The 27,857-nt window shown below is 52.1% G+C and overlaps 5 protein-coding genes across 5 annotated transcripts; 3 read left to right on the forward strand and 2 right to left on the reverse strand.

The window, feature by feature from the left end:
• Window positions 1-84: 84 nt before the first annotated feature.
• Window positions 85-1,019, forward strand: CONPUDRAFT_84468 (acyl-CoA N-acyltransferase). The gene is made up of 3 exons (XM_007774552.1): window positions 85-195; window positions 253-907; window positions 960-1,019. The coding sequence occupies exons 1-2, from the start codon at window positions 118-120 to the stop codon at window positions 904-906; spliced, it is 732 nt and encodes a 243-aa protein (XP_007772742.1). The 5' UTR covers window positions 85-117; the 3' UTR covers window position 907; window positions 960-1,019.
• Window positions 1,020-1,314: 295 nt separating this feature from the next.
• CONPUDRAFT_84469 (uncharacterized protein) lies at window positions 1,315-2,531 on the forward strand. Its single transcript, XM_007774553.1, has 4 exons — window positions 1,315-1,793; window positions 1,851-1,951; window positions 2,016-2,161; window positions 2,222-2,531. The coding sequence occupies exons 1-4, from the start codon at window positions 1,360-1,362 to the stop codon at window positions 2,414-2,416; spliced, it is 876 nt and encodes a 291-aa protein (XP_007772743.1). The 5' UTR covers window positions 1,315-1,359; the 3' UTR covers window positions 2,417-2,531.
• Window positions 2,532-3,124: 593 nt separating this feature from the next.
• On the forward strand, window positions 3,125-4,175 carry CONPUDRAFT_84470 (uncharacterized protein). The gene is made up of 3 exons (XM_007774554.1): window positions 3,125-3,293; window positions 3,342-3,683; window positions 3,750-4,175. The coding sequence occupies exons 1-3, from the start codon at window positions 3,195-3,197 to the stop codon at window positions 4,089-4,091; spliced, it is 783 nt and encodes a 260-aa protein (XP_007772744.1). The 5' UTR covers window positions 3,125-3,194; the 3' UTR covers window positions 4,092-4,175.
• A 66-nt stretch (window positions 4,176-4,241) lies between these two features.
• CONPUDRAFT_168303 (uncharacterized protein) lies at window positions 4,242-4,811 on the reverse strand (the record flags this gene model as incomplete). The annotated part of the gene is made up of 2 exons (XM_007774555.1): window positions 4,242-4,516; window positions 4,572-4,811. 2 exons carry the CDS (start codon window positions 4,809-4,811, stop codon window positions 4,295-4,297), a joined length of 462 nt encoding a protein of 153 aa, XP_007772745.1. The 3' UTR covers window positions 4,242-4,294.
• Window positions 4,812-6,012: 1,201 nt separating this feature from the next.
• On the reverse strand, window positions 6,013-27,479 carry CONPUDRAFT_63014 (WD40 repeat-like protein; the record flags this gene model as incomplete). Its single annotated transcript, XM_007774221.1, has 8 exons — window positions 6,013-6,423; window positions 6,883-7,130; window positions 9,992-10,154; window positions 10,605-10,799; window positions 19,345-19,484; window positions 22,959-23,090; window positions 26,600-26,738; window positions 27,171-27,479. 8 exons carry the CDS (start codon window positions 27,477-27,479, stop codon window positions 6,013-6,015), a joined length of 1,737 nt encoding a protein of 578 aa, XP_007772411.1.
• Window positions 27,480-27,857: the final 378 nt, after the last annotated feature.

Genomic DNA, 27,857 nt, shown 5'->3' on the forward strand with positions numbered 1-27,857 from the left:
AGCCCCATTCCGAAAGTGGTCTCGCTGACCTTACAGATAGCAGATACCAACCGAGCCTTGATCTCACCCAACTCAGAACTTGGTGTTGCTACTGCCCAAAGTCCATACTGTATCAACATGGCGGACATAAACGCTACCTTCTGCCTTCCTCTTCCTGTTCTTGAAAACGATCGCATCAAGCTCACACCATTCGTCGTAAGCTGTTGGATGTTGATTATCGCAGTTCCAATCTGACCTTCCGCGCTTTCATAGCCAACATTGCACCAGCAGCTCTTCTATGCGTTATCGACTGCACATCCAGAGGCGTTCCACCACCTTCCCTATGGTCCCTCCAAAGCTGAACTCGACCACCTTCTGTTCACCCGTATCGCACCCGATCCCTCCATGGCACTCTACGCTGTCTTAGACAAAAGCAGTGCCAACACTAACGCCGATGCTACGGGAAAGGGTGACGACTACCCGTTCGCAGGCACCATGGGTTGGATCGGCGCTTCCGCACAGCACCTCAAAGCCGAAATCGGTTTCGTCACGGTGTTCCCAGCCTTCCAGCGTAAAGGCATCGCAACTCAGGCTGCCGGCATGATGCTCCGGTACGCCCTTGACCTACCTTCTGATGGCGGTCTTGGCTTGCGCCGGGTGCAGTGGCAGGCATATATCGAGAACAGCAAGAGCGTCCGACTCGCCGAGAGCTTGGGATTCGTGAAAGAAGCGGTGTTTCGGTGGGACCGCGTGCACCATGAAACCGAGGAGCTAGTCAATGGAACGTCGTCATACCCTCCGCGAACGGGAGATCCGAAGGAAGGACGCCCCGGTAGAAACACGGTGGTGTTGGCTATCTGCTGGGACGACTGGGAAAAGGACAGGGGGAGGGTCGTGGCATTGGTTGAGTCGGCATCGCGACGATGAGGTATAGTCTTTCGATTGGCTGTTTTGTTACACATGCTGATGATGACGATTAGAACAAGGCGCCAAGAAATTGTGCTGTATCTGCAATACCCGCGTATTTTTCTGTAGTGACGCATACCCATGATTTCTCTGCATAACTTTGATCAAAGTAATGGTCTTTGTTTTCAAACACGAAGCGGAACGTGCGGCCGACAGGGACTGTCCAGTAGGCTCAATCTGAGTTTGAAATTCGCAGATAGTGGTACGACAAACTGCCCTGAAAATCATACGACTCTCCAGTTACCGGGCCAATAGCCCTGCAGGACAAGGTGGGAAGTCGACTGTGTCTCCACGGTCCCACCTCGTGTCCGCTGCGTCCAGCAAAAGTGGTCTGATATTCCTCTAGTTAAATGGACCCGCGTTACTTATGTTTTGTGCTCACCCCTTTCCAAGCTAGCAAGCTAACCGCGAGCCATGGACGTCGTCCTTGACCTCGCTGACACATACGTCCTTGACAGCGTCTGGGCGCGCCTTTTGCCTACCGCCGCCCACAGTCCCATAATTTCTAATGTGACCTCTCCATCCCTTCCCTTCGCATCTGCCTGGGCTCGTGACTTCGTCCCTCGACAACTCATTTCTTTATCCGTGCTCAGCTTCGTTGGGATTCATATGCTGTATTTCGTGATCGCCACGCTCTCTTACTACATCGTCTTCGACCACAAGATGATGCGGCATCCACGTTTCCTGCCGCATCAGGTGAAGCTCGAGATTGAAACGAGCGTGCGCGCGTTCCCGGGCATGATCCTCCTCACGGTACCGCTGTTCCAGGCAGAGGTGATGGGATACTCGAGGCTTTATGAGGACGTTGGGGAGTACGGGTGGATGTATTTGGTGTGTTCGGTGCCGATGTAAGTGTGCGACTCGGATGGTCTCAGGAAAACGAAAAATGCTGATTTGATTGGCAGGTTCCTTGTCTTCACCGACTACGGCATCTACTGGATACATCGCCTTTTGCATCATCCGAGTATATACAAGGCAATCCACAAGCCACACCACAAGTGGATTAGTCAGTCACGCGATGTTCCTTGTTGACGATCTGCTGAGCTGATGTTTTGTTAAATTTCTTTCAGTCCCCACTCCATTCGCCTCGTATGCATTCCACCCTGTAGACGGATTCCTCCAATCCGTGCCGTACCATCTCTTCATATTCATCTTCCCCCTCCACCGCTTCCTCTACCTCGGCCTCTTCGTTGCCGTCAACTTCTGGACGATACTAGTAAGTCCATTTCAGTTGCCAACAGGCCTTTTTCTTTTCAATGCTCACCGCCGTTAAAAGATCCACGACTCAGATATGATCACTGGCCATCTGCTAGAGAAGGTGATCAACGGGCCTGCACACCACACACTACACCACCTCTACTTCACCGTCAACTACGGGCAGTATTTCACGTTCGCGGATCGTGCGGGCGGGTCGTATCGTCAACCGGACGCCAGCTTGGATCCGGCGCTTGAGGTCAAGAAGACGTCTTGATAGGCGATTTACCTGGTGGGGGAGGAAGACGGCCCTTCCGAACCGTTCTCTGAGATCCTCAGTATCTTAAAGTCTAATAAATAGCTGTGTAGCTCATGATAATTTATGTCCTTCCATTTTACTCTCATATCATCTCCAACTACTTACCTGGACGTCACACATATATGAACCCGAAGCTCTGCTGTTGAAGTCGGTCAACGTTTGCATGACAAGCAAAATTCGCCTAATATAAGCGCCGCTATCGATTTACCTCCCACCGTAAGGACTGTTAAGTCAATACGAGATTTCTCACCCACCAAGAAGCGAAGCACCTCCCACTAAGTCATCGTATGCAATTCGGAAGCTTGACGGAAGCTGCAAAAAGCGTAATAAGAAGTTTTATACACTAAGCACACGTAAAAAGCATTGGCTCAAGAAAACTTGAGAGAACGAAGTCAATGACGATTACTTAGCCTTGCGGCACCGCTCAAGGCCTCCTACATTGCTTTTTCATAAGGTATTTTGGTGTCATCACGGCAACTCGGAGCAGTTTGCCGTTGTTCGAGGACCTTACATCTTCAAGCTCGGCAAAAACCGGCATCCGGTTGTCATGACCACGTGGAGCGGGGGAGCGTGCCGAGACGGGCCGAAGCCAGCCAATACAGCAAGCAGACCACGACTGCGCCGCAGAACGCAGCACAGGATGCGTATGCGCCCATGAAGCTTCATGATTGACATCTCTTGACCACCATTTGTATCTTGTAGCCCTCAGGTTGCTCGTTTCACTCGTCCCAGGACCATGATTATCGCCGGCGAACAAGCTCTGGATCCCTCCAAGTTAACCCCTGTCAACGATGGAAAGGCAACAGCACGCACTGAAGATGGCACCCTGAGCGACGTATGTTTCCTCTTCATTGTTCTTATTGAAGACTCATCATCGCCGCAGCTCCCGCCAGCTTACAGCCAAGTTGCTTCCTCATCTCAACAACCCCTAACACGGCATCCACGGACAACCAACTATCTCTACATTTCGGAACAGTACAATAGTCTCAAAGGCTCGTATGCCATTGACCCGTCCATGTCCATTCCTTCCTCTGTTTTGCCCAAACTTGAGGATGACGAGACGGAGCTGGACCGCAAGAATTTGCGGCTGCGGACGGGGAACGGTAGCATCAACGTGGACATCTTACTCGTGTCGCTACAGGGCAGTGCTGCTCCAGACGACATCACGCGGAACCGTGCAACACTGGAAGCCTCGTCTGAATATGGCTCCGTGAACATTCGGCTGGTACGTCTCATTATTCCACTGCCATCGAATACTCCAGCTGCCTTTCTAATGCTCCGTCTTGTTCAGCGAACCAGCGGCAGTGTCCCACCCTTTCACCTGAAGGCACACTCCTCCACTGGGTCACTCACGATTAATATTCCGCGCTCATTTCATGGCTTCCTGAAACTCAAGAAACAGTACAGTTCCATCAAGCTCTCCGACGAGCTCGCTGCGGAGAGCACCGCGCTCAGTGCCGTGGACGGCGTCAGCATGTGGTTTATTGGTGACTTTGCGTCATTTCAGGGGGAGTGGGAGGGTGATGAAGTCGAGGCGGATACGGTTCATGGCAGCATCAAGCTGCGGTATGTGGATGAGAAGGAGGTGGGGGCCGCGAAGTCGGGTTTCTTCAGTCGAATCTTTGGGCTGTAGCATTATTTTCAAGGTGTAGTTCTTATGATACCCCTTCGTATACTTCACGAATGATCCAACGTCACTAGCAGAAATCAAACCTTCCTGATAATCGACTTTGAGTCGACTTTGAGCAGGCTCGTGGGATATTGACATCATGCTTTCATTGGGCAATAATACTAATCGATGGACCTATGTGTGGCAAAGCAAGCTTTGTCTCCACCTTAGTGACAACGCGGTATACATAAGCAGTAGCAAATCATATCCTTGAGCCCATCACTGCTCGGCGTCCTGCTCCTTTGATCATCAAAACCTACGTCTGGTGATTCAACTCGATGTTGGGTTGATGCAGGAGGCGACGGGCTGCTAGAGTTTTCATCGGACTGTTCCTCCTGATTTCTGCCCCTGCGATGGCCTTGCTCCCTCGATCCGGCGGCCATTACCCTCTGAGGAAGAGAAACACCATTAGAGACATGACGTGAGGAGAGGATTTTCTCTCACCAGATTAGCCCTCCCGACGCTAACGAGCTCAAGCATACGTCCCATGCGGCGATGACCATCTCTAGGCCCATCCGAAGCCAATGGGTCGGATTTGCGCCGAGATGCGAGGCGAGCTAGGAATCCGCGGCGGGCCTCCACATTGGCACTGTCCTCGCTTCCACTGTTCTTCCTCTGAGTAAAGGAGCCCTTTTGGCGCGTTTCAGAGGCTCCGGGTCCAGGTCTCCTCGCAACTACAGTCATCTGTGTTGCTGATCAGCTGGCATGGCGAAACCCAAGGGCGGAGAACGTACGTTCAAGATTGAATCGTCGTCTGCGTCGGCCAGACTAATCCCTCGCCGCGACGGTCTCGGCCTAGGGCCATGCTGATCCTGTACGGAATCATGATTGAGACAACGCATGTATCAAGCAGAGTTGACTTACCCCAGCGACGTTGATGGTCTCATCACCTGAACAGTGTTCGTGCGATGAACTATCTAGCTAGAGAAGACATAATTAATCGGGATATAGCCGGGAATTAAAGGGAAGCAGACTCAGACACTTACTTTCGGGAGGAGAATACGACCAGTCGACGCCTCATAAATTCTGAGGTCGCCTTGCTGAGAACCAACAACAACTCTTTCTCCTCCGGGAGAAAATGCATAGCACGTGTGATTCATCAGATCCTTTTCCTGCCATATCGGAATGCCGGTTACCACATTCAGCATTTTGAGGGGAAAAGTATCCACTGAGCACAACAAGGTCCGCCCATCAGGCGAGAACACCCCCCCGACATACAGGTGGTTCTTCCAAAGATGAAGAAGTGTCTCACACGTGTCCAGGTCCAGCATCAAGAGTCCCCTCGAGCCGACGAGAAGCCGTCGACCATTAGGTGAAAAGGAAATAGAGTGAATAGCTTCATACCCGTCGAACGCTGTGTAAGAAATCTTTGAAATCACATCCAATGACGAAGTACTGCAGACGAGGATGCCATCATCTGTGGTGATTGACGCAAATTGATCTCCGTCGGGTGAAAATGTAACATCTAGGACTTTGGATGGGTGCTGCACAAAGGTCGTCTTGCGATCACCGAGAACATTGATAACGAAACAGAGGTTCGAATCACGTGTGTCGTCGAGCAACACGGCGAGCATTGAACCACTGGGAGAGAACTTCACTTTGCGACATGCTCGACGAGGACCATCGAGAGAATGTGGATGCTCGACACCCGTCTTAGTGTCGAAGAACATGATGGATCCAAAGTAGCATGCGGAGCCAGCTGCTAGCAATGTGCCATCGGGGGACAGAGCAATGCACGAGCCTCCGCGGAAGAAGTACTCGCGGACTTGCTCTCCCGTTTCAGCGTCCCAGGTGCGGATGTAGTCATCACGCATACTGCTACTAATGAAGTGGCGCCCGTCCGGAAACCAGTGCACGCTATCTACCGCAACGCGTCCTGGGGCGGTTAGCGGTTGGGTCTGTGTCTTGTCTGGAAGCTGTGGGGGGATAGATCTCGGTCAACTTGCCTGAATATACATGATACAAGAGATACACATACTGAAGACAGTAAAACCTGTTCGGTATCAACATCCCATACATGGATGTGTCCAGCGTCATCTGCGCACGCTACACGATCTTTTAGCGGAGAACATGTGGCTGAAGTGATACGATGTGTAGTCTTGATTCCCAAGTTCGGCGGCTGCCTCAAGGGACCTAGGACCATGTTTCCCGTGGAGGTGTCCCAGATGGAAACAGTATTTGCTCTGGAGACGTCAATAAGCCATCTGCCATCGCGCGAGAAGCAGAGGAAGCTTGTTCCCCATAGATGCCCCCTGAGTGGACCTTGCAAGACCTTGCCGCCGTACGCCTCCCAGAGCTGTGATCCCTGGGTTGCATATCCAGCAATCATGGCCCCGTCGTAAGAGCCAACAAGCAACGCGAGATGATCAGATAGGTCAGTTGAGAGGTTGATGCATGTTCGGTGCCTTGTCGCCAAGTCAAAGGAATACACTATGTTGGTGGGTGGGTAATAATTGACGGTGGGAACGGCGGTCGCTTGGTCGTGGCCGGCAAAAAGGATCCTTTGGTTATTGGAAGTGAATGCTAACAGAGGAATGAGAGTAAACGATGGCTCGCTCCTGTGCACAACAAGCGCCAGCTGTCCGGTTTCTGCGTCTTGCAGAGCAATGACCGTAGATGTCACTACAGCGAGGAGCTTGCCGTCGGTCGAGAACCTGACTAAATGCGGTGTCCACCAATCGCTTTCGTATTCTGTATTCATCACTGTTGCCTCCAGTACCCCTTCCCCACCCTCCTTCATCTTCCAAACCAGTACATTTGCGACGGGTGGGTCAGCCGCCGCCCCATTCGCACAGATTGTGGCAAGCTGACTTCCTGAGGGAGAGAAGGTAAGGGAATGCGCTGGCAGATGGGTCTCGATCTTCTGGAGTAGCTGGCCTGTCCGGGAATACCAAAGACGCACAGTTGCATCCTCCGATGCAGTTGCGATAAGCTGACCGTCAGGAGAGTACTCGATGGCCGTGATTTTGTTTGTATGTCCAGCGAAAGGCCGGGGCGGGCCATCTGAATCAGGGAGGGAGTGCGCGCCTGACGACATGGAGTGAATGGATTGATTGTGCCAGTGAAGACTCTAGGCAGACCGAGCTAATGACCAGGGCGGAGGTGATGGTGGTGGTGCATGGCATCGACGACAGACGCGCGCTGTCTGGAAATGCGCGTTTGTGGGTCCAGTTTCACGCCAAACTTCATCCTCGGGGAAAGTCGGCTCCGAACTTGGTCAGGATCAGTTCCCTGCTGCATTGTTTTTGATTCATGCTTATTGTTCTGAAAAATAAACTTGAGTTGAGATCAAGGAAATCTTGGAACCTAAGGGCTGGTTCGCAGCACTCTGGTCGGGGCATGGTCGGGGAGTGTTCCGGGTCGAGCCGAAGTGAACCACTACAAACGCGACCTTACGTACCTCTATCCAAACTCACGGATACAACTTCGGCACTCGCAAAGAATATCCACATACTACATCCCAGGTCCCACGTTGCCACGGGAAACCATTCTTACCCTTTCTGCTTTCCTGTATGTCTCTACCCTTAGTTTCCTTTGCTTTCAAACCTTCTACTAGTAGCATTGTCCAGTGACCATGGTCATCATTGGCGACCGAGTGCCGAGTTCCTCCAGTCGGACCGGCCCTTGTCAACGATGAAAAGACGAGAATGCGCACTGGTGTGACAAGGTCGAGCAGGACACGACTCATAGAAGGATTACGGTGCAGTGCTGGGAGGAGCTAGAGGTGGCAATCTCGAAACCGGGTTTCTTCAGTCGCAATCTTAGGTTGTAGAAGTTTCGGTGGGACGATGATTCCGTTGGTGTTCTATTTCTTCACTTTGCTCGGTGAAAATTAAGTGGTGCCCCCCATAATCTTTGAAGTACGTGATAAATGCGCCGGAAAAAGCGACAGCTAGTCTCTGTGACAACGGGGTATACACAAACAGTAGCATAACATGTCTTTGAGGCCATCGCTGCTCGGTGTCCCGCTCCTCCTCTGCTCATCAAACCCTACTTCCGGAGATGCAACGCGCTGCGGAATTGACGCGGGAGGTGAAGGGCTGCTTGAGCTTTCATCAGACTCCTCTTCCCGACGCCTGTCCCTGCGATGGGTTTGCTGGTTCGGCCCGGCGGCCATCACACGCTAAGCAAAACATATACCGTTAGCGACGCGAAGTGAGGATAAGGTATTTTCTCACCAAATTAGCTCGCCCAACGCTAACGAGTTCAAACATGCGTCTCATGCGGCGATGCCCATCTCTAGGCTCATTCGAAGCGAATGGGTTAGGCTTGCGACGCGATGTAAGGCGAGCCAGTAATCCGCGATGGGGTTCCTCATCCGACCCATCCTTACCTACGTTGTTCCTTCTTTGAGCAAGCGGATCCCTTTGGCGCGTTTGAGAACCTCTAGGTGCAGACCTCCTAACAACTGCAGCCATCTGGGAAGTCGCTGATCAGCTGTCATGTGGTGAGACTCAAGGACAGAGAACGTACGTTCATGATTGAATCGTCATCCGCGTCGGCAAGGCTGATTCCTCGCCGCGATGGTCCTGGCCTAGCGTCATGCCGATCCTGCACGAAAACATAGAAGTGAGAGGATAGATTGCGTGTAACGTAGTTTTGGCTTACCCTAGCGATGTCGATCTCATCATCCAAGTGGCTTGCTGCCGATGAGGACCTGTCTCCCTGCAGACGATGTGAGCAATTAAGATGTGGCAGAGAATCAATGGAAAGCAAATACTCACTTTTGGGAGGAGCAGACGACCCGTCGCTGCTTCATAGAGCTCGATGTCACCATTCCCAAACCCGACAGCTGTTCTTTCTCCTCCTGGTGAGAAAGAAAGGCATGCGAGACTTGAAACTTCGAATCGCCATACAGGACCGCCTGTTACGGCGTCGACCAATTGAATGGAATTGCCGTGCATCGAATACAACAACATCCGCCCGTCAGGCGAGAATGCCCCTAGTACGCCGGTGTGATCCGTGTCAAGGTGGTAAAGTGTCTGAGACGTATCCAGGTCTATCACCAACGTTCCCCGTGAGCAGAGAAGAAGGCTTCGACCATCGGGTGAGAACGAAATAGAGTAAACCGGGTCAAATTCATGAGGCGCTGCAGAGGAAATCTTTGAGACCACATCTAATGTCGAAGTATTGCAGACGAGGATGCCATGGCTTGCGGTGAAGTACGCAAATTGTTCTCCATCAGGCGAGAATGCAACATCTAGGACGGTTGATGGGTGGTCGACAGATGTCGTTTTGCGATCGCCGAGAACGTTGTAAGCAAAATAAAGGTTCCTTTCGGAGGCATCGTCAAGTACAACGGCGAGTGTTGAACCGCTGGGCGAGAACTTGACTTTGCGACACGCTCGACCAGGGATATCGAGTGTATACGCGTGCTCATTGCCCGTCTTAGTGTCGAAGAACTTGACGGATCCGAAGTAATATGCAGAGCCGGCCGCCAGCAACGTCCCATCGGGAGATAGAGCAATGCATGAACCACCGCCAAACAAGTATTCGCGGACTTGCTCCCCGGTTTCGGCGTCCCATGTGCGGATATAGTCGTCGCACATGCTGCTACTGATGAAGTGACGCCCGTCGGGGAGCCACTGCACACTGTCCACCTCAAAGCGACCTGGCGCGACTAACGGATGGACCCGTTTTCTATCTGGGAGCTATTCGGAGATACGTTGATTAGCTCATTCAAATGGCATGATGGCTACTAGATCAACATACCGAGGACAGTACAATCTGCTCAGTACCAACGTCCCATACATAAACATTCCCCGACACGTCGGCGCACGCTATGCGATCTTTGAGCGGAGAACATGTGGCTGCAGTGATACGCGCTTCCTCAACTCCCAAGTTCAGCGACTGCTTCAAGGGACCTACAACCATGTTTCCTGTGGAGGTGTCCCAGACACAAACAGCGTTTGCCTTGGACACATCAATGAGCCACCCGCCATCGCGCGAGAAGCAGAGAATGCCTGTTCGCCAGAGATGCCCCCTGAGTGAACTATGCAAGATCTTGCCGTCGTCGACTCGCCAAATCTGCGATCCGTGAGGTGCATTTCCGACGATCATGGTACCATCGTAGGAGCCGACAAGAGGATAGAGATCATGAGACGATTCGGACGAGAGGTTGATGCGTTCTTGTTGCCTTGTTGCGAAGTCAAACGAATATACCGCAGTGCCTGAATAGACGACATTCTGGCTAGCAACTGGAAGGGCACCAAAACGATAAGCAAACAAGATACTCTGGTCGTTTGAAGCGAATGACAGCATATTCAAAAGATCGGAGCCCGGGCTCATCTCGATCACATGCATGATCAGCTCGCCTGTTTCGGCGTCTTGGAGGGCAATGAATGAAGGTGTCACGATGCCGAGGAGCTTGCCATCGTTGGAGAACCTAATATAACAAAAACCTGTGGAACCTTCGTATGTCGTCGTTACTGTGGTGTCATGCAAGAACCTTGACCTGTTCTCCTCCATCTTCCAGACCAGGACGGTCGTGTCTTCGCAGACCGCGGCAAGCTGTTTACCTGAAGGGGAGAATGCCAGCGACTTGGCCCCACAAGGTGTGTTAATATTTTGAAGGTGTTGGCCCGTCGTCGGATCCCAGAGACGCACGGTGGCATCCTCAGATGCAGTTGCAATGAGCCGACCATCAGGAGAGTACTCAATGGCGGTGATTTCCTTAGTATGGCCTGCGAACGGCCGGGGTGCGTCATCCGCCGCATCTGGGGTCGAGTGAGCTTCTGAGGACATACAACGAAGGGAGAGGGCTTCGTTCGAGTAAAGGGTCAATACAGGCCGTAGAAGCGACCAGGGTGGAGGCAACGGTGATGGTGGTGCATGGCATGAACAACAGGCGCGCGTTGGCTAGGAATGTGCGTTTGTGGGTCCAACTTCACGGCAAAAATGCTCGGAGAAAGCCGGCTCTGAGCTTGATCCAACTTCACCAGACGGTGGACTCTTGCATTCGTTTAGAAGATACCGTTGTGAAGACGAGACGACAGTACAAGAAAGTACCAAAATATTGGGATGGATTTGGTCAACAGTGGTGAACCTCTGAGCGGAGCCCGCAGACAGGAGGCGTTCCGGGTCGGGCCGAAAGGACGTAAGCACTGACTCTCCGCCTGCAGCCTTTACAAGTTACTCCTGTCAAGCCTTCAAATTTCAAACTCAAGGGCTCATTGCCACGTACGCATCAATGGCCTAATCGACACAATGAGCGCCTCTTAACTTCAGTTATCACTCGCGGTAACAGCCATGGAAACACGTTCTCTGATGTCATGATGATACTCCCCTCACGTTGTCTCTGCCGCCGTCATCATCACCGGTCACCGAACTCGACAGATAATTTCCTGAACTACAGCTCGCCGGCCCAGTCGTCGCCAGTCAGTATGACTTGAAGAATCTAATCAGATTCATTGTATAGGTGCGTATCCCATCTCCTCACGCGGACCATCGCACGCTGAGTTGAATGGCAGCAAGGTACCGACGCGTTCTATCACTGTATCAGTGTCACACACTTTCCGTCTCGTCGACCTGGGTAGCGATGGCATCGCCGTGGGACTCCACGACGAAAGGGTACACCGGTCGTAAATCAAGACATGGAGAGTCACTGTTATGCTAGAAGGGGCGAGGGCGACTCGGGTGCCTCAGGGTGACCGAATGCACTCCTTCGTGCATCGCAACCTCGGTAGGGACAGAGGAGGGTAATGACATAGAGGCTTGCCGAGCATGCGGGTGTCCGTATGATCGAGGTGTGGAAGAATCCCTTTAGACCTCTGGCACGCCGTCAGCCTTCTTTCCCAACCTTTCACCAATCTAACACTTTCACTAGCTTCGACCAAGTGGCATCCTCAACATGCGGTGCCCTCTTCTCAACCGCCGTTTCATACGCCTAGGCTACTCTGGATCCTCTACTACCTCTCCTTCATCCGCCTTTCTCTCTATTCAACCCTCGAGATGCACACACGTTCGTCTCTACTCGCCTCCATCCGCCTCTTCACCACCGATGGCTGCATCACTCTTCTCATCCTATGCACCATACGCATTACGCGGTGGTTTGCCAAGCGTAATGGCGAGGCCGTCTTCTGGCCTGATGTACTTGCCAACGCCGTGCCACTCGCCCGCTAGGACTTCACGGCCTACTACTTCCTCGGACATGACGAAAGCAGCGCAGACGGTCCTATTATCACGGAATGGAGCGGTATCAATGGGGGTGAGGGACGAACGGAGACGTGATGCACGCGGAGATGCACAACGGTAGGGTTTATGCGAGGCATCTGGATAAGGGATGTTGAACGGCAAGAGCTGGTGTGGCAGTCGATTGCGAGGGTGATTGGGGTTCTAAGAGAGGTTGGTTGTTTTGACAGTTAATACGAATGGGATATCTGTTCAACTATCTTTCGATTAAGCAATCAAATTCTTTCTTCTGCATTCACCGTTTACATCTTGCTGATAACATGAACAAATAAATCATCCAGTGTAGCGTAGCAAGTGTTTAACACTCCACGCTTGCTAAGCTACATTGGGTGATTTGTCCGATGTTGACTTCTGCTCAGGGATACTAACAAACAAGAAGTGGTATATATAGAGTGGATTTAATCCCAAGCTGCGAAGGTATATTTCGCTAGACCCTGTCCATATTCTGATCAATTGGTCTACATCACATCCCACAACGATTTCAAACTCACACCACTTCTGTTTGATCAGAGGGTACCAACTCGCCTGCATACCTGATCTCGAGGACACTGTCATCGTTAGCGGCTGATGTATCCACCACGATCTCCTCTCCTTCCCAATGCTCTTCGTCGCCTGTCGGCAAGTCCGCGACATCTCCAACGAACCACACGTCCTTGTTTCTTACCTGACTGAGAGGTGTACTGACTTGATGAAGACTCCGCTCGAGCACTTTGGACCAGGCGCCCAGTCGCAGCAGTCCATGGAAAGAGCGTGGAATGTAAACAATAGCCTTTTGAGCCGCGAAAACGTTGAGTTTATAGACACATGTGCAGTTGTCGGTGCGCTGATGTACGATGTGATCAGATACTCAAAGTTAGCAGGGGCAGCATGCTAAATACCTATCAGAAGAAGCGCACAAGGACGACAGTCGCAGGCCCATTTAGCGCCTGGATGTCAAGAGACACGCGCCCACTGCCCTCCGTCCATCTTCCCGCGAAGAGGAAGATATCAACCGACGGGCCCTTGTTGTACCACTTGAGCCTTAGGTTGTAGTTCTTCCCATCCGGATGGAGCAACGTCGGAGGTATCTTCATTGAAGGATCGATGGCGCACGAGAACACTTTCTCTAAGACACCATCCCGGACTAGATAATTTGTTGGTCGCGGAAAGCCGCACAAGGATAGCTGGTGCAGAAGCTGGTGGCTGTCTCGGCGACTATGAACTAATTTTGACAAAGGGGACAGAATGGCACCTCCTCGCTTGACTGGTTATCAGGTCTTTCCTCGACGATTTGTGAATCATGGAAGGCGGGGAGTACTGCTTTGGATGCCATCGCTCATAGACGTTAGGAAGAAAGACAGAGAACCGGAAAAGGATAAGACGGGGGCAGGAGAAAGCGAGGCCGTACTGTTTATAGTTTGAATTAAGGAGTCGGGGGCTTATAGTAGCTATGTATGCTTCGTCAATCTAAGGTCATGAGGCTAAGGCTCTCTTCAGTACGTGACTAGATAAGATGTATCAGTCGGCGATACTTCCGAAATCTATGATGCCGCATAGTGATTTATACACATCTGCCGTTGAGCTGCCGCCTAACTGGATGAGAGCAAGACGTTGTCCTCGGGTAATGCATATGTGCATACTTGGGTATCGGATTTCAACAGAGAGATTTGAGACGCCATAATCTTCTCCGTACTCAGCCCAATATAACAAACGAGCGCCAACTTACCTTCTTGGAAGCAGTCACCAGAGTCTAGGCTTCCTATGACGCCTCACTTTCTTCGGAGGCAACCCGTAGTTTGGATGTCACAGGAATCTCGTTGGAACCACTTTACCTCGCATTACCTTTTGAGTTCTTAACCCGTACAATCACCTCAGGTTCTGCCTGCGTCTTATCACCAAACAAAGATAGATTCCCAGAAAAGGCATCTACGGTTCAGCCTAGTCATTCGACTGACGCGAACCATAGTCGCGGAACTTTAGCTGCAAATAAGTTACAAATGCAATGGGCCATGATGCTCCGCATAGAAGGTTTCGGACATGCGGCGTTGCAGTAACGAAAGGTATACAAGCATTAAAAATATAAAAGACAGCTTTTCAACCGACTCACCTCCGCCGAAACCGTCTCCAAAACCCCATACTTACCTCCTTCTTTCCCTCCAACGGCGGATTGGATATTGGAATAGAACTAGCCGGGGTCTCGTCAGCGTCACCAAAGCATACAGTGACGTTCGAGTGCTTGGCCCGGACGATCACCTCCGACCCTGCCCATGCTTCACGGCCAAACGAGGACAGATCACCGACGAACCACGTATCCGCACCGTCAAGCTCACTCAGCGGTGCACTCATTTCGGAGAGCGAAGATGACAGCGACACCTTGCCTGTAGAAGAGCTGAGGCGAAGGAGGCCATGGAAGGATGGTGGTAGGCGCACGGCGACTTCGCCACTGTGTGAGGTGATGTCGAGAAGGTATGGGGTGGTGCCCTCCATTGCACACTGTCAATAACATATCAGAGCTACAGAAGTCAGAATATGAAGCGAATAACTACCAGCTTCACGTTGATCGCCCCATTTTTTGTGGCGAAAGCGAGGTGCGTGCGTCGCCTCCCGAAAAGAGGCGTCGACGGGAGCAACATAACATTTGCAACGATGTTCCCATCTTGCGCGCTGAAGCTGAGATTCTTCCGGTCTTTCTCCGCTTCTCCTTCAGACAAGGGAGGAAGAAGGGAAGGATGTATTTCTAAGGAAGGATCAATCGTGAAGGAGCCGCGCAGAGAGGCATCCGCCCTCCTCGAGCGATACAGGAAGTTCGTCGGTGGAGGGAAGCCGCGTGCATGAGAGCACGGCGAAGTTACCGCAGCGCTTGATTCACCATATGATGGTGGCAGCTAAATACAAGCCCAGAACGTCAGCCATACGATCAGTTCTTGGTACTTGCTCCAAGTCGTGACGCACCTCTGAATCGTCCAATAACGCCTTGTCGCTGTTGACCGCTTCATACTTGGTGTCCATGGTTTAGTGGCAAAGAACGTTATATAGATGTTCCTGAGCAAGTTTGGTCTGTCCTTATGAGCACCATGGATGCTGTATAGAGTCACGCTCGTCCTAACATCTGGAGACGGAGGTGATGGTGGGCTGTGGTGGGCTATGTGATGGGTCACAATTGTCACGACGAGTAGCGTTTGTGACTTTATGTGACATGAGCGAGTGGGGTGTAACACTGAGTCACTAGCCAAGTCGATATTCCTCTCAGATAGTCGCGACGCAAACCATTGAACATCAGATCCATAGCTCTTTCGCTATCAATTCAGTACCACAATCATGGCCAACACTTTGAAGAACAAGCCCCTGCCCATGTCCGAGACGTTGCGTGACCTCGCACTCCTCCGCGCTTCCGACGTCGACCTTGCACCCTGGGCATCACAGTCGGGGCTCAGTGATGCGAGCTCAAGAGAGAACAGCGAAATCAATGAAACAACGTCGTATTCCTGCGAGTTTGTCAAGGAAACACGGGCTACGCTCCGCCTCCTCAATGGCGGAGAGCTGGAAAGGCAGGGGAAGAAGACGGAGGAGGCGCGTAAGGAGCTGAGAGAGGTGCTCAAAGAGCTTGCTGATGGAGCTTAGCTGGACACAGCGGTGAAACACAACTCGAAGTCGTGCATATATGCCACAGGTGAGTATGTAACGTGTCCGCGTGGTCTTTTATCTTCTTATGTTGCTTCACTCGTACTCCAGCCCCAGATGCCCTCCGTTCCAAGTTGCAATCCTCGGTTGAAGCTGTTTCAAAGCAAGCAACAGGCGACCTGCTGTCCATCTATCCTCACGCGTCTCCCATGCCGATGGCAGCTCAGAACCAGGTACAACGCAGCATTAGACTCTTGTACTATGGTGTGTTGTGCTTATGCGCAGTATCAAGTATCAAGCGTCATCACCATTCTCTCGAGCCGCTGCTTCAAGGAACTCGGACCCGACAGTCAACAGCACTTGACATCTCAGAGCGCTCTCACTATAACTCACGATTAACATGCCGTTCGCTTCACGGTTCCTCTTGGCTCAAGAAGCATGGCAACTCCGTCGAGCACTCGGGCAACATCACTGCGGAGCGCAGAGCACTAAGCACCATGCACGGCGGGCGCGTGTGGCACGTCGGTGGCTTCGGGTCGTCCCATGGGGGTCGGAGGGCGACGATGTCGAGGCGGACACGACTCATGGAATGATCAAGGTGCGGTATATAGGGGAATAGGAAGTGGGAACCTTGAAAGCGGGTTTCTGCAATCGAACCTTTGGGCTGTGGACGTCTCGGCGACAATCCTTCGCACTTATTTTCCCCATTATCACTCGGCGTAATCTGCATCATATTTTCTGCAATGTGCTTTCAAACAGACTGATTTGTAAAGCATAGTGTAACGAAATTCAAGGTTTTCTGAGGCTAGCCCTAGTCCCTGTGGCAACTAGGTATGCACAAGCAGTAACATAATATGTCCTTAAGCCCATCACTGCTCGGTGTGCTACTCCGCTCATTAGCACCAGTCTCTGGAGATGCAACTTGATGACGAGTCGACGCGGGAGGCGACGGGCTACTCGAGCTTTCATCAGACTCCCCTTCCCGACGTCTATCCCTGAGACGACCTTGTCCGCTCGGTCCCGCGGCCATCACCCGCTAAGCAGAAGAAACAACTTGAGCATAACAGACACGATATAAGGATGTAAAATTTCCTTACCAGGTTCGCCCGCCCAACGCTGACGAGTTCGAGCATTCGCGACATGCGGCGATGGTCATCGCCAGGCTCATCCGAGGTGCGACGTGATGTAAGGCGAGCAAGGAATCCACGACGGGGCTCCCTGCCCGACCCATCATATGCACTACTGTTCCTCTGTCGGGTAGACGGGTTGTCCTTTTGTCTGGGAGCAGGGATCCTACGAACTGCAGGCATCTGTGTTGCTGGTTAGCTCGCCTGTAGTGGATGTCAAGCGCGGTAAACGTACGTTCATGATTGAGTCATCGTCTGCGTCGGCCAGGCTAATTCCTCGCCGCGACGGTCCCAGCCTAGAGGTATGCTGATCCTGCACGGAGACATGGAAGTGAGATTACAAATTGTGTATCGTATGCAGGTCGGCTTACCCCAGCAGTTTCAATAGGCTCTTCGTCCGAACGGTTTGCTTCGGAGGACTTATCTCGCTGCAGACGTGAGCAAACAGTAAATTATCGCAGAGAAACAATGCAAAGTCATTACTCACTTTCGGAAGGAGCATACGACCCGTCGTTGCTTCATAGAGCTTGATGTCACCGATCCCCAAACCGATGGCTATCCTTTCTCCTCCTGGTGAGAAAGACAAGGTGGTGATGTATGAAACCTCGGATCGCCATACTGTATCGCCTGTTGCTGCGTCGACCGATTGAATGGAAGTACCATGCATCGAATACAACAACGTCCGCCCATCAGGCGAGAATACCGCCTGGATGTCCATGTTATTAGCGTCAAGACGAAGAAGAGTCTGACGCGTGTGCAGGTCCAGCACTAAGAGTTCCCCCGAGCAGACAAGAAGGCTTCGACCATCAGGTGAAAATGAGATAGAGCGCATAGGGTTAAGTCCGTCAGACACCGTGTAGGAAACCTTGGAGACCATATCGAATGACGAAGTGTTGCAGATGAGGATGCCATCGCTTGCGGTGAGGTACGCGAACTGCTCTCCGTCAGGTGAGAATGCAACATCTAGGACTGTGGATGGATGTTCAACAAACATCGCCTTGCGGTCACTGAGAACGTTGAAAATGAGACAAAGGTTCGAATCATGTGCGTCATCAAGCACAATGGCGAATGCTGAACCGTCGGGCGAGAACTTGACTCTGCGATACGCTCGACCATGGATGTCGAGAGGATGCTGATACTCATTTCCCGTCTTGGTGTCAAACAACTTGGCGGACCCGAAGTAGTTTGCGCAGCCAGCCACTAGTAACGTGCCGTCGGGGGATAGACCGATGCACGAGCCGCCGGGGACCACGTACTCGCGAACTTGCTCCCCGTTTTCGGCGTCCCATGTGCGAATGTAGTCGTCGTACATGCTGCTACTAATGAAGTAGCGCCCGTCAGGGAACCACTGTACACTGTCCACCCGAAAGAAGCCCGGGACGGTCAGCGGTTGGACCTGTTTTCTGACCGGAAGCTGTGTGGAGATACCGCGGTCAGCTGGACTAAATAAGCATGACGAAACGGAATTCACGTACTGAGGATAGTACGACCTGTTCAGTATCAGTATCCCATACATGAATGTTTCCAGATTCATCCGCGCAAGCTATGCGATCCTTCAGCAGAGAACATGTCGCTGCAGTGATACGCCCGTTTCTGCTCAGCGGCTGCCTCAATGGACCTAAAGCCAACTTCCCTGTGGAAGTGTCCCAGACACATACCGTGTTTGCCTTGGAGACATCGATGAGCCACTCGTCGTCGGACGAGAAGGAGATGATGCTTGTTCCCCAGAGATGCCCCCTGAGTGGACCATGCAAGACATCGCCGCCGTTCACTTTCCAGGTCTGTATTCCATGAGGTGCATCCCCAGCGATCATGGTCCCGTTGTACGAGATGACCACCGGCCAAGGATGGCGAGACAGGTCGGTTGAGAGAGTGACGCGTTCTTGTTGCCTTGTCGATAAGTCAAAGGAGCTCACTGTTGCAGTGTCTGAATTCATGGCATCCTCGCCAGTGCCAGGGCGGGGAAGATCACGGAAAGCAAACAAGACACGCTTGTCGTCTGAAGTGAATGCAAGCATGTTTAAGAGATCGGAGCTTGAGTTCATCTCGGTCACATGCATGATCAGCTGGCCTGTTTCAGTATCTTGGAGGGCAATGAATGAGGACGTGTTCACGGCGAGGAGCTTGCCAGTGTTCGAGAACCTGATATAACAAAAGCCCCTAGCCCTTTTGTATGTCGTCGTTTTTGGGATGTCATGCAAGACTCTTGATCTGTCCTCGTTCATCTCCCAGACGGTAATGATTGGACCATCGCAGGCCAGGGCAAGCTGTCTACCTGTAGGGTGAAATGCGAGAGACACGGCTCCACTAGGCGTGTAGAGCTTCTGGAGCTGCTGGCCAGTCATCGAGTCCCAGAGACGCACGGTGGCATCCTCAGATGCAGTTGCAATGAGCCGACCATCAGGAGAGTACTTGATGGCGGTGATTTCCTTAGTATGGCCTGCGAACGGCCGGGGTGCGTCATCCGCCGCATCCGAGGTCAAGTGAGCTTCTGTGAACATACAACGAAGGGAGAGGGTTTCGTTCGAGTAAAGGGTCAATGTAGGCCGTAGGGACGACTAGGGCGTAGATGACGGTGATGGTGGGGCATGGCATCGACAACAAGCGCGCACTGGCTGGAAATGTGGGTTTGTGGGTCCAACTTCACGCTGAAAATGCTCGGGGAAGGCCGGTTCCGAGCTTGCTCCAACTTGACGGCATGGTGCACGCTTGCATTTGTTCTGAAGGTACTGTTATAATGACGAAACCTCAGTACAGAAAGTGCCAGCAAAACGCAAAACCCTGGTCTGGATTCGGTCGACCTCTCTGAGCAGAGCTTACGGGCGGGACTCGGATGCGTTCCGGGTCGGGCCGAAGTGATGTAGCCTGAGCATCAGGAGCACTGACTCCCGCCGACAGGCCACCAACAGCCTTTATTGGTTGCCCCTGCCAAGGGTGTTGAACTCACTTTATGGATAGCTATGCAAACCTCAACAGCCTCATTCAGCACAATGAATACCTCTTAACCTTCGTTACTACCCACGGCATCAGCCCAGGCAACACCACCTTCGTTATCACGATGACGTTCTCAGACTCCCCACGTTTTCGATGGCCTCAAAACTCTGGGATAAACGCCTCAAAAATTGCGATCAACGTCTCCGAGCAATTTTGTATACAGATGTACGGGAGTCCTATAATGTCCAGCCATTTCAAGACGATATTGTTCAGGATATTGTGACGAAAAGATCAAGTTATTCCTGGATTTAAACGCGCCAGAACAAATGAAATCTAGTCTTTGTGGCAACGCGGGATACACAAGCAGTAACATATCATGTCCCTGAGCCCATCGCTGCTCGGTGTGCTGCTCCTTTGATCGTCAACGCCAGCTTCCGGAGACTCAACTCGAGGGTGAGTTGACGCTGGAGGCGACGGGCTACTCGAGCTTTCGTCAGAATCCCCTTCTCGACGTCTATCCCTGAGACGACCTTGTTCGCTCGGTCCTGCGGCCATCACGCGCTGCACATAAGAAATGGAGTGAGGGACGCGACATGAGGATAGGGAATTCACTCACTAGATTGGCTCGCCCAACGCTGACGAGTTCGAGCATTCGAGACATGCGGCGATGGTCACCGTCGGGCTCATTGGTGGCCAGCGTGTCAGACTTGCTACGTGATTTGAGGCGAGCAATGAGCCCGCGGTGTGGTCTCTCATCCGACCTGTCCTTGCCTCCGCTGTACTTCCTATGAGTTTGATGCGCATGTTGAGAGCCTCCCGGAGCAGATCTCCTGATAGCTGCAGGTATCTATGTCGCCGATCAGTTGATATGTAGTGAGAACAAAGCAGTTAGAACGTACGTTCATAAATGAATCGTCATCTGCATCAGCAAGGGAGAGTCCTCGCCGTGAAGGACCTTGCCTAATTTCACGCTGATCGCATATAAGCAACTGAATGAGATTATGTTTTCTCGAAGCAAGCTGATTGACCTACCCCAGCCATACTGAGGGGCTCACCGCTTGATGATTCGCCTTCGTAGGGGGAGTCGTCTCGCTACAGAAGGAACAATCGTCTTAGAATACAACCAGTATACGATAGGAAGATAGCCACTCACTTTTGGGAGGAGAATGCGACCCGCTGTCGCTTCATAGAGCTCGATGCCGCCCTTCTTAAGACCAATGGCTATCCTTTCTCCTCCTGGCGAAAAAGAAAAGCATACTAAGCTTGAAACTTTACACTGCCATAACGGGCTGCCTGTTGCGGCGTCGACCATTCGAATGGGAGAGCCTTGCACGGAATACAACAAGGTCCGTCCGTCAGGCGAGGACGCACCCTGGACATCGTTATTAGATCCATGAAGGTGAAGAACTGTCTGACACGTGCGCGGGTCCAGCACCAAGAGTCCCCTTGAGCAAACAAGAAGGCGTTGACCATCAGGTGAGAACGAGATCGAGTGGGTAGGGTCAGACCCGTAGGACGCCATGGAGGAAACCTTTGAGATCACGTTCAATGAAGAAGTATTGCAGAGGAGGATGCCGTCATCTGTGGTGATGTACGCAAATTGCTCTCCGTCTGGCGAGAATGCAACATCTAGGACCGTGGATGGGTGTTGAATAAACGTCGTCTTGCGATCCCCGAGAACGTCATAAACGAAGCAAAGGTTCGTTTCGAGCGCATCGTCAAGTAGAGTGGCGAGCGTTGAACCGTTGGGCGAGAACTTGACTTTGCGACACGCTCGACCGGGGACATCGAGAGAATACGAATGTTCGTTGCCTGTCTCGGTGTCGAAGAACCTGAGAGATCCGAAGTAGTACGCGGAGCCGGCTACCAGCAACGCGCCGTCGGGTGATAGACCAATGCATGAACCACCGCCAAACAAGTACTCGCGAGCTTGCTTCCCGGTTTCGGCGTCCCATGTACGGATGTAGTCGTCGCACATGCTGCTACTAATGAAGTGACGCCCGTCGGGGAACCACTGCACACTGTCCACCTCAAAGCGGCCTGGGGTGATAAGCGGGTGGGCCTGGGGTTTGCCTGGAAGCTATTCGGAGATACGTTAGTCAGCTTCAGAGCAGATATGATAGAGAAGATTCACATACTGAGGACTGTACTACCTGTTCAGTAGCAATGTCCCATACATAAATGTGTCCGGAGTCATCGGCACACGCTATGCGATCTTTCGACGGAGAACATGTGGCTGTAGTAATAAGCGCGCTCTTGATCCCCAAGTTCGGCGGCTGCCTCAAGGGACCTAAGACCATGTTTTCTGTAGAGGTGTCCCAGACGGAAACAGTGCTTGCCTGAGAGACATCAATGAGCCATTCGTCATCGCGCGAGAAGCAGAGGATCCTTGTTCCCCATAGATGCCCCCTGAGTGGACCGTGCAAGACCTCGCCGCCATTGACTTTCCAGATCTGTGTTCCATGAGGTGCGTCCCCAGCGATCATGGTCCCGTTGTACGAGATGACTACGTGCCAAGGATGGTGAGACAAGTCGGTTGAGAGAGTGACGCGTTCTTGTTGCCTTGTCGATAAGTCAAAGGAGCTTACTATTGGAGTGCCTGGATACATGACATTCTCGCCAGTGCCGGGGAGGGGAAGATCATAGTAGGCAAACAAGAGACTCTGGTCGTCCGAGGTAAATGCAAGCGGAGTAATGAGCCTGAGCTCTGGGCTCATCTCGATCACATCCATGATCAGTTGGCCCGTTTCAGCATCTTGGAGGGCAATCAACCGAGCTGTCATCACGGCGAGGAACTTGCCGTTATGTGAGAACCTGATGAAATGCAAAGCTCTGGAGTTCTCATATGTCGTTTTTACTGTGTTGTTCTGCAAGATTCCTGATCTGTCCTCGTTCAGCTTCCAGGCCAGTACAGTCACGCCTTCGCAGATCGTGGCAAGTTGTGTACCTGAAGGGGAGAATGCAAGACACGTGGCCCGACGATGTGTGTCAACCTTCTGGAGCTGTTGACCCGTAAACGGATCCCAGAGACACACAGTGGTATCCTCAGATGCAGTTGCAATGAGGCGACCGTCAGGAGAATACTCGATGGCGGTGACTGCCTTTGTATGGCCTGCGAAAGGCCGAGGGCCATCATCCGCATCGGAGGACGAGGACGCGTTTGACAACATGCGGGCAAGAGAGACTCGGGTCTTGGTTCGAGTAAAGCTTCAGCGTACGTCGTAGTGGTGACTGGTTTATGGATGACGGTGATGGTGGTGCATGGCATCGACACTAGACGCGCGTCCGCCAGGAATGTGGGTTTGTGGGTCCAACTTCACGGCAAAAATGTTCGGGGAAAGCCGGCTCCCGGCTTGATCCAACTTCGCTGGGTAGTTCATCTTGCTTTATTTATGAGGACAAACCTTTATGACTAGTTGACACAGTAGGAAGCGGAAAAGTCTTGGTCTGAATGTGGTGGTTAACTTCTTTCAGCTGGGTCTGTGCGCGGAGGTGTTCCGGGCCGGACCGAAGCATTGCAAGCGCTAGCGCTTAGCGGGACCTGTAGGTGACCTTCACTAAAATTCATGTCCCCAAAGCATCCACCATATTACGCATTACAGGAGTCTAGGACGCATGATCCTCATTAGGGATCAGGCTCTAGACTCCTCCAAGCCGCCCCGTGTCAGCGATGGAAAGTCGCCAACAGTTCCTTCAGGTAGCAGTAACAACTTAAACCAATGCACGTTACTGCTCTTTTTGAAAACTCACCACGCCTTCAGCCCTGTCATTTATGCCTAAATCGCCTCTTTGCAGCAGACCGCAGTATGACACTCTCGAGCAACCGATCATATATACATCTCGGAAGAGTAAACGGTACAATGCTCAAGAGATCGTATGTCATCGACTCGTTCATGTCCGTACTATTGTTCGAGGGAAATGACGGGGATAGTAGGCCATAAGAGGATGAGACTGGGGACGGAGCGCGGTCGACAGCATTGACGCAGATGCCCTGTCAATGTCACTGTGGAAACTTTCTGCTCCAAAAAACAGCGAACCGAAATTCGTAGGTCTAAAGCCTTGCATATACATCATTCCGCGAGGATATGAATGGTACGCCTCAATACCCCATCGTCGACGCTGATTACTCTAGTCACCTTGTCTCACATTGCTCTTCATTCAGCTAACTAGCGGCACCCTTCTATCTCATAGCACGCTCCCCAACCATATTCCTAGCCGTATTCCTCACGATTGCCATTCCGCGCTTGATTCAAGTCTTCCTCGCGCTCAAGAAGCACTACATCCCCATAATCTACATGACGATATCGCAGCGTAGAGCGCCGTGGATGGGTTGAGCATGTGGACGGTGCGTGATTTGCGGTCGTCTCATGGGAAGTGGAAGGGTGACAAGCTCGAGTCCGGCGAGTGGTGGGTGGATCAAGGGGTAATATGTGGAGAAGCAGGAGGAACCATCTCAAAAGCAGATTCGTTCTCTCATATTCTTCGGCTGTAAAGATCTCGGCCAGGCGATGACCTATTGGTGCTTTATTTTTCCCACTGTGCTCATTGTCATTTAAATGACATCTGCTCAATATGCATCCGATTAACTGATATCTGTGAAGAACACGGGAATGAAAACTAAGTCATCCTGGAATCAGATGTGCCAAAACCCGTGACGCCTAGCCTTTGTGACACCGCGGTACACACAAGCAGTAGCACAGTATATCCTTGAGCCCTTCGCTGCTCAGTGTGCGGCTCCTTTGATCGTCAACGCCAGCTTCCGGAGACTCAACTCGAGGGCGAGTCGACGCTGGAGGCGACGGGCTACTCGAGCTTTCATCAGAACCCCCTTCCCGACGTCTATCCCTGAGACGACCTTGTTCACTCGGTCCTGCGGCCATCACGCGCTGCACATAAGAAATAGAGTGAGGGACGCGACATGAGGATAGGGAATTCACTCACTAGATTGGCTCGCCCAACGCTGACGAGTTCGAGCATTCGCGACATGCGGCGATGGTCACCGTCGGGCTCATTGGTGGCCAGCGTGTCAGACTTGCTACGTGATTTGAGGCGAGCAATGAGCCCGCGGTGTGGTCTCTCATCCGACCTGTCCTTGCCTCCGCTGTTCTTCCTAGGAGGTTGACGCGCATGAGAACCTCCGGGAGCCGATCTCCTGATAGCTGCAGGCATCTATGTCGCTGATCAGGTGATATATAATGAGAACTAAGCAGTTAGAACGTACGTTCATGAGTGAATCGTCGTCTGCCTCAGCGAGAGCAATCCCTCGTCTTGATGGCCCTTGCCTGCTGTCAGGCTGATCCCGTATATATAATTGAATGAGATAATGTTTCCTCGAAGTAAACAGATTGACATACCCCAGCCATATCGAGGGGCTCGTCACTTGACAATTTGCCGTCAGAAGACGTGCTATCTCGCTGCAAAAGGAGTCACTCATTATATGATGACCGACAACTTGAAAGATGAGAAGATAAGTGCTCACTTTCGGGAGGAGCATACGACCCGTCGCAGCTTCATAGAGCTTCAAGGCCCCGGATGTAGACCCAACAACTATCCTTTCTCCTCCAGGTGAAAAAGCGAAGCATGCGAGACTTGAACCCTTGGACTGCCACATCGGATCATGTGTTGCGGTGTCGACCATTTGTATGGAAACAGCACGGAATGAGTACAACAAGGCCCGACCATCAGGCGAGAATACCGCCCGGATGTCATTGTAATCTGCATAAAGATGAAGAATGGTCTGGCATGTGTGCACGTCCAATACCAGGAGTCCCCTCGAGCAGACAAGAAGGCGTCGACCATCAGGGGAAAATGAGATAGAGTGGGTAGGGTCATAATCGTAGGACACCATGGAGGAAACCTTTGAGATCACGTTTAATGACGAAGTACTGCAGAGGAGGATGCCATCGTCTGTAGTGATGTACGCGAATTGCTCTCCGTCCGGCGAGAATGCAACATCCAGGACGGTTGACGGGTGCTGCACAAACATCGTCTTTCGGCCGCCAATAGCGTTGGAAATGAAACACAGATTCGAGTCATGTGCGTCGTCAAGCACGATGGCGAGTGTCAAACCATTGGGAGAGAACTTCATTTTGCGACTCGCTCGAACAGGTCCGTCGAGAGAATACAAGTGTTCTTTACCTGTCTTGGTGTCAAAGAATGCGATGGATTCAGCATAAAACGCAGAGCCAGCCGCCAGAACGGTACCGTCGGGGGATAAAGCGATGCATGAGCCCCCGGGAAACAAGTACTCGCGAACCTGTTCTCCTGTTTCGGCGTCCCACATGTGGATGTAGTCATCACTCATGCTGCTACTGATGAGGAAGCGCCCGTCGGGGAACCACTGCACACCATCCACTTCAAAGCGGCCCGGGAGAGTTAACGGTTGGATCTGTTTTCTGACTGGGAGCTGTGTGGAAATATCTCAGTCAGCTCTCCTGAGCAACCATGACTGACGAAATCCACATACTGAGGACAGCACGACATGTCCGGTGTCAGTGTCCCATACATGAATATTTCCGGAGGCATCGGCGCCTGCTATGTGATCTTTCAGTGGCGAACACGCGGCTGCAGTTACACAATGCGTCGTCTCGCTCCTCAAGTGTGGCGGCTGCCTCAAGGGACCTAAAGCTAACTTCCCTGTGGAGGTGTCCCAGACACATACAGTGTCTGCCCCGGAAACATCAACGAGCCACTCGCCATCGCGCGAGAAGCAGAGGAGCCTTGCCCCCCAAAGATGCCCCCTGAGTGGACCGTGCAAGACCTCGCCTCCGTCGACTTTCAAAATCTGCAATCCGTGAGGTGTATGCCCGGCGATCATAGTACCGTCGTAGGAGATGACAAGAGGCTGAGAGTAATCGGCCGAGAGATTGACGGGTTCTTGTTGCTTTGTCGCTAAGTCAAAGGAGTATACTATTGGAGTGTTTGAATGCATAGTGCCGGGGGCTGGAATATCATAGCAGGCAAAGAAGACACTTCGGTCGTCCGCAGAGAATACAAGCAGGTTCATGAGCCTAAACGGCAGGATCACCTCGATGATATGCATGACTAGCTGGCCTGTTTCAGCATCTTGGAGAGCAAGGAACCGAGCTGTCATCACGGCGAGGAGCTTGCCGTTATTTGAGAATCTGACAGAATCGGGATATGTGGAACATTCCGCATCGTATGTCTTCTTTATTGTGGCATTCCGCATCACCCCCGATCCGCCCTCCGTCACGTTCCAAACGAGGACGGTCGAGTCGTTCTCGCAGATGGTGGCAAGCTGTCTACCTGTAGGGTGAAATGCAAGAGACGTGGCTTCCCCAGGCGTGTCGAGCTTCTGGAGCTGTTGGCCTGTCAAAGGGTCCCAGAGACGTATAGTGGCATCCTCAGATGCAGTTGCAAGGAGGTGACCGTCAGGAGAGTACTCGATGGCGGTGATTCTCTCTGTGTGACCTGCAAAGGGGCGGGGTGCGTCATCTGCATCAGACAAAGTATCAGGGGTCGAGTGAGTAGCCGACGGCATGGTAAGAATGGGATACTCGTTCTAGTTGAGTGTCAGTGTAGACTGCAAGGACGACCAGGATGTGCTGGACGGTGATGGTGGTGCATGACATCGCTGGCAGACGCGCGTTTGCCAGAATGTGCGTGTGTGGGTCCAACTTCACGGCAAAAATGCTCGGGGAAAGCCGGAGCCGAGTTTGTAGTAAGAACCTATGTTTCGAAAATCAAGCAGGCCTTCATGTCTTCGAGCGTTTGAAGGATAAGACCTAGGACTTTCGCCCTGTAACATACGGCAGAACTTCAAGCTGACAAGAGCTTGGAGGAAGGTTGAAGTAGTGATTCAGGGGCTTCGGCGGATCGATCCGGTTAAAGGTTCAACATGACGGACGCCGCGACCGAC

Source organism: Coniophora puteana, assembly GCF_000271625.1.
Source record: "Coniophora puteana RWD-64-598 SS2 unplaced genomic scaffold CONPUscaffold_12, whole genome shotgun sequence".
Classification (NCBI taxonomy): Eukaryota; Fungi; Basidiomycota; class Agaricomycetes; order Boletales; family Coniophoraceae; genus Coniophora; species Coniophora puteana.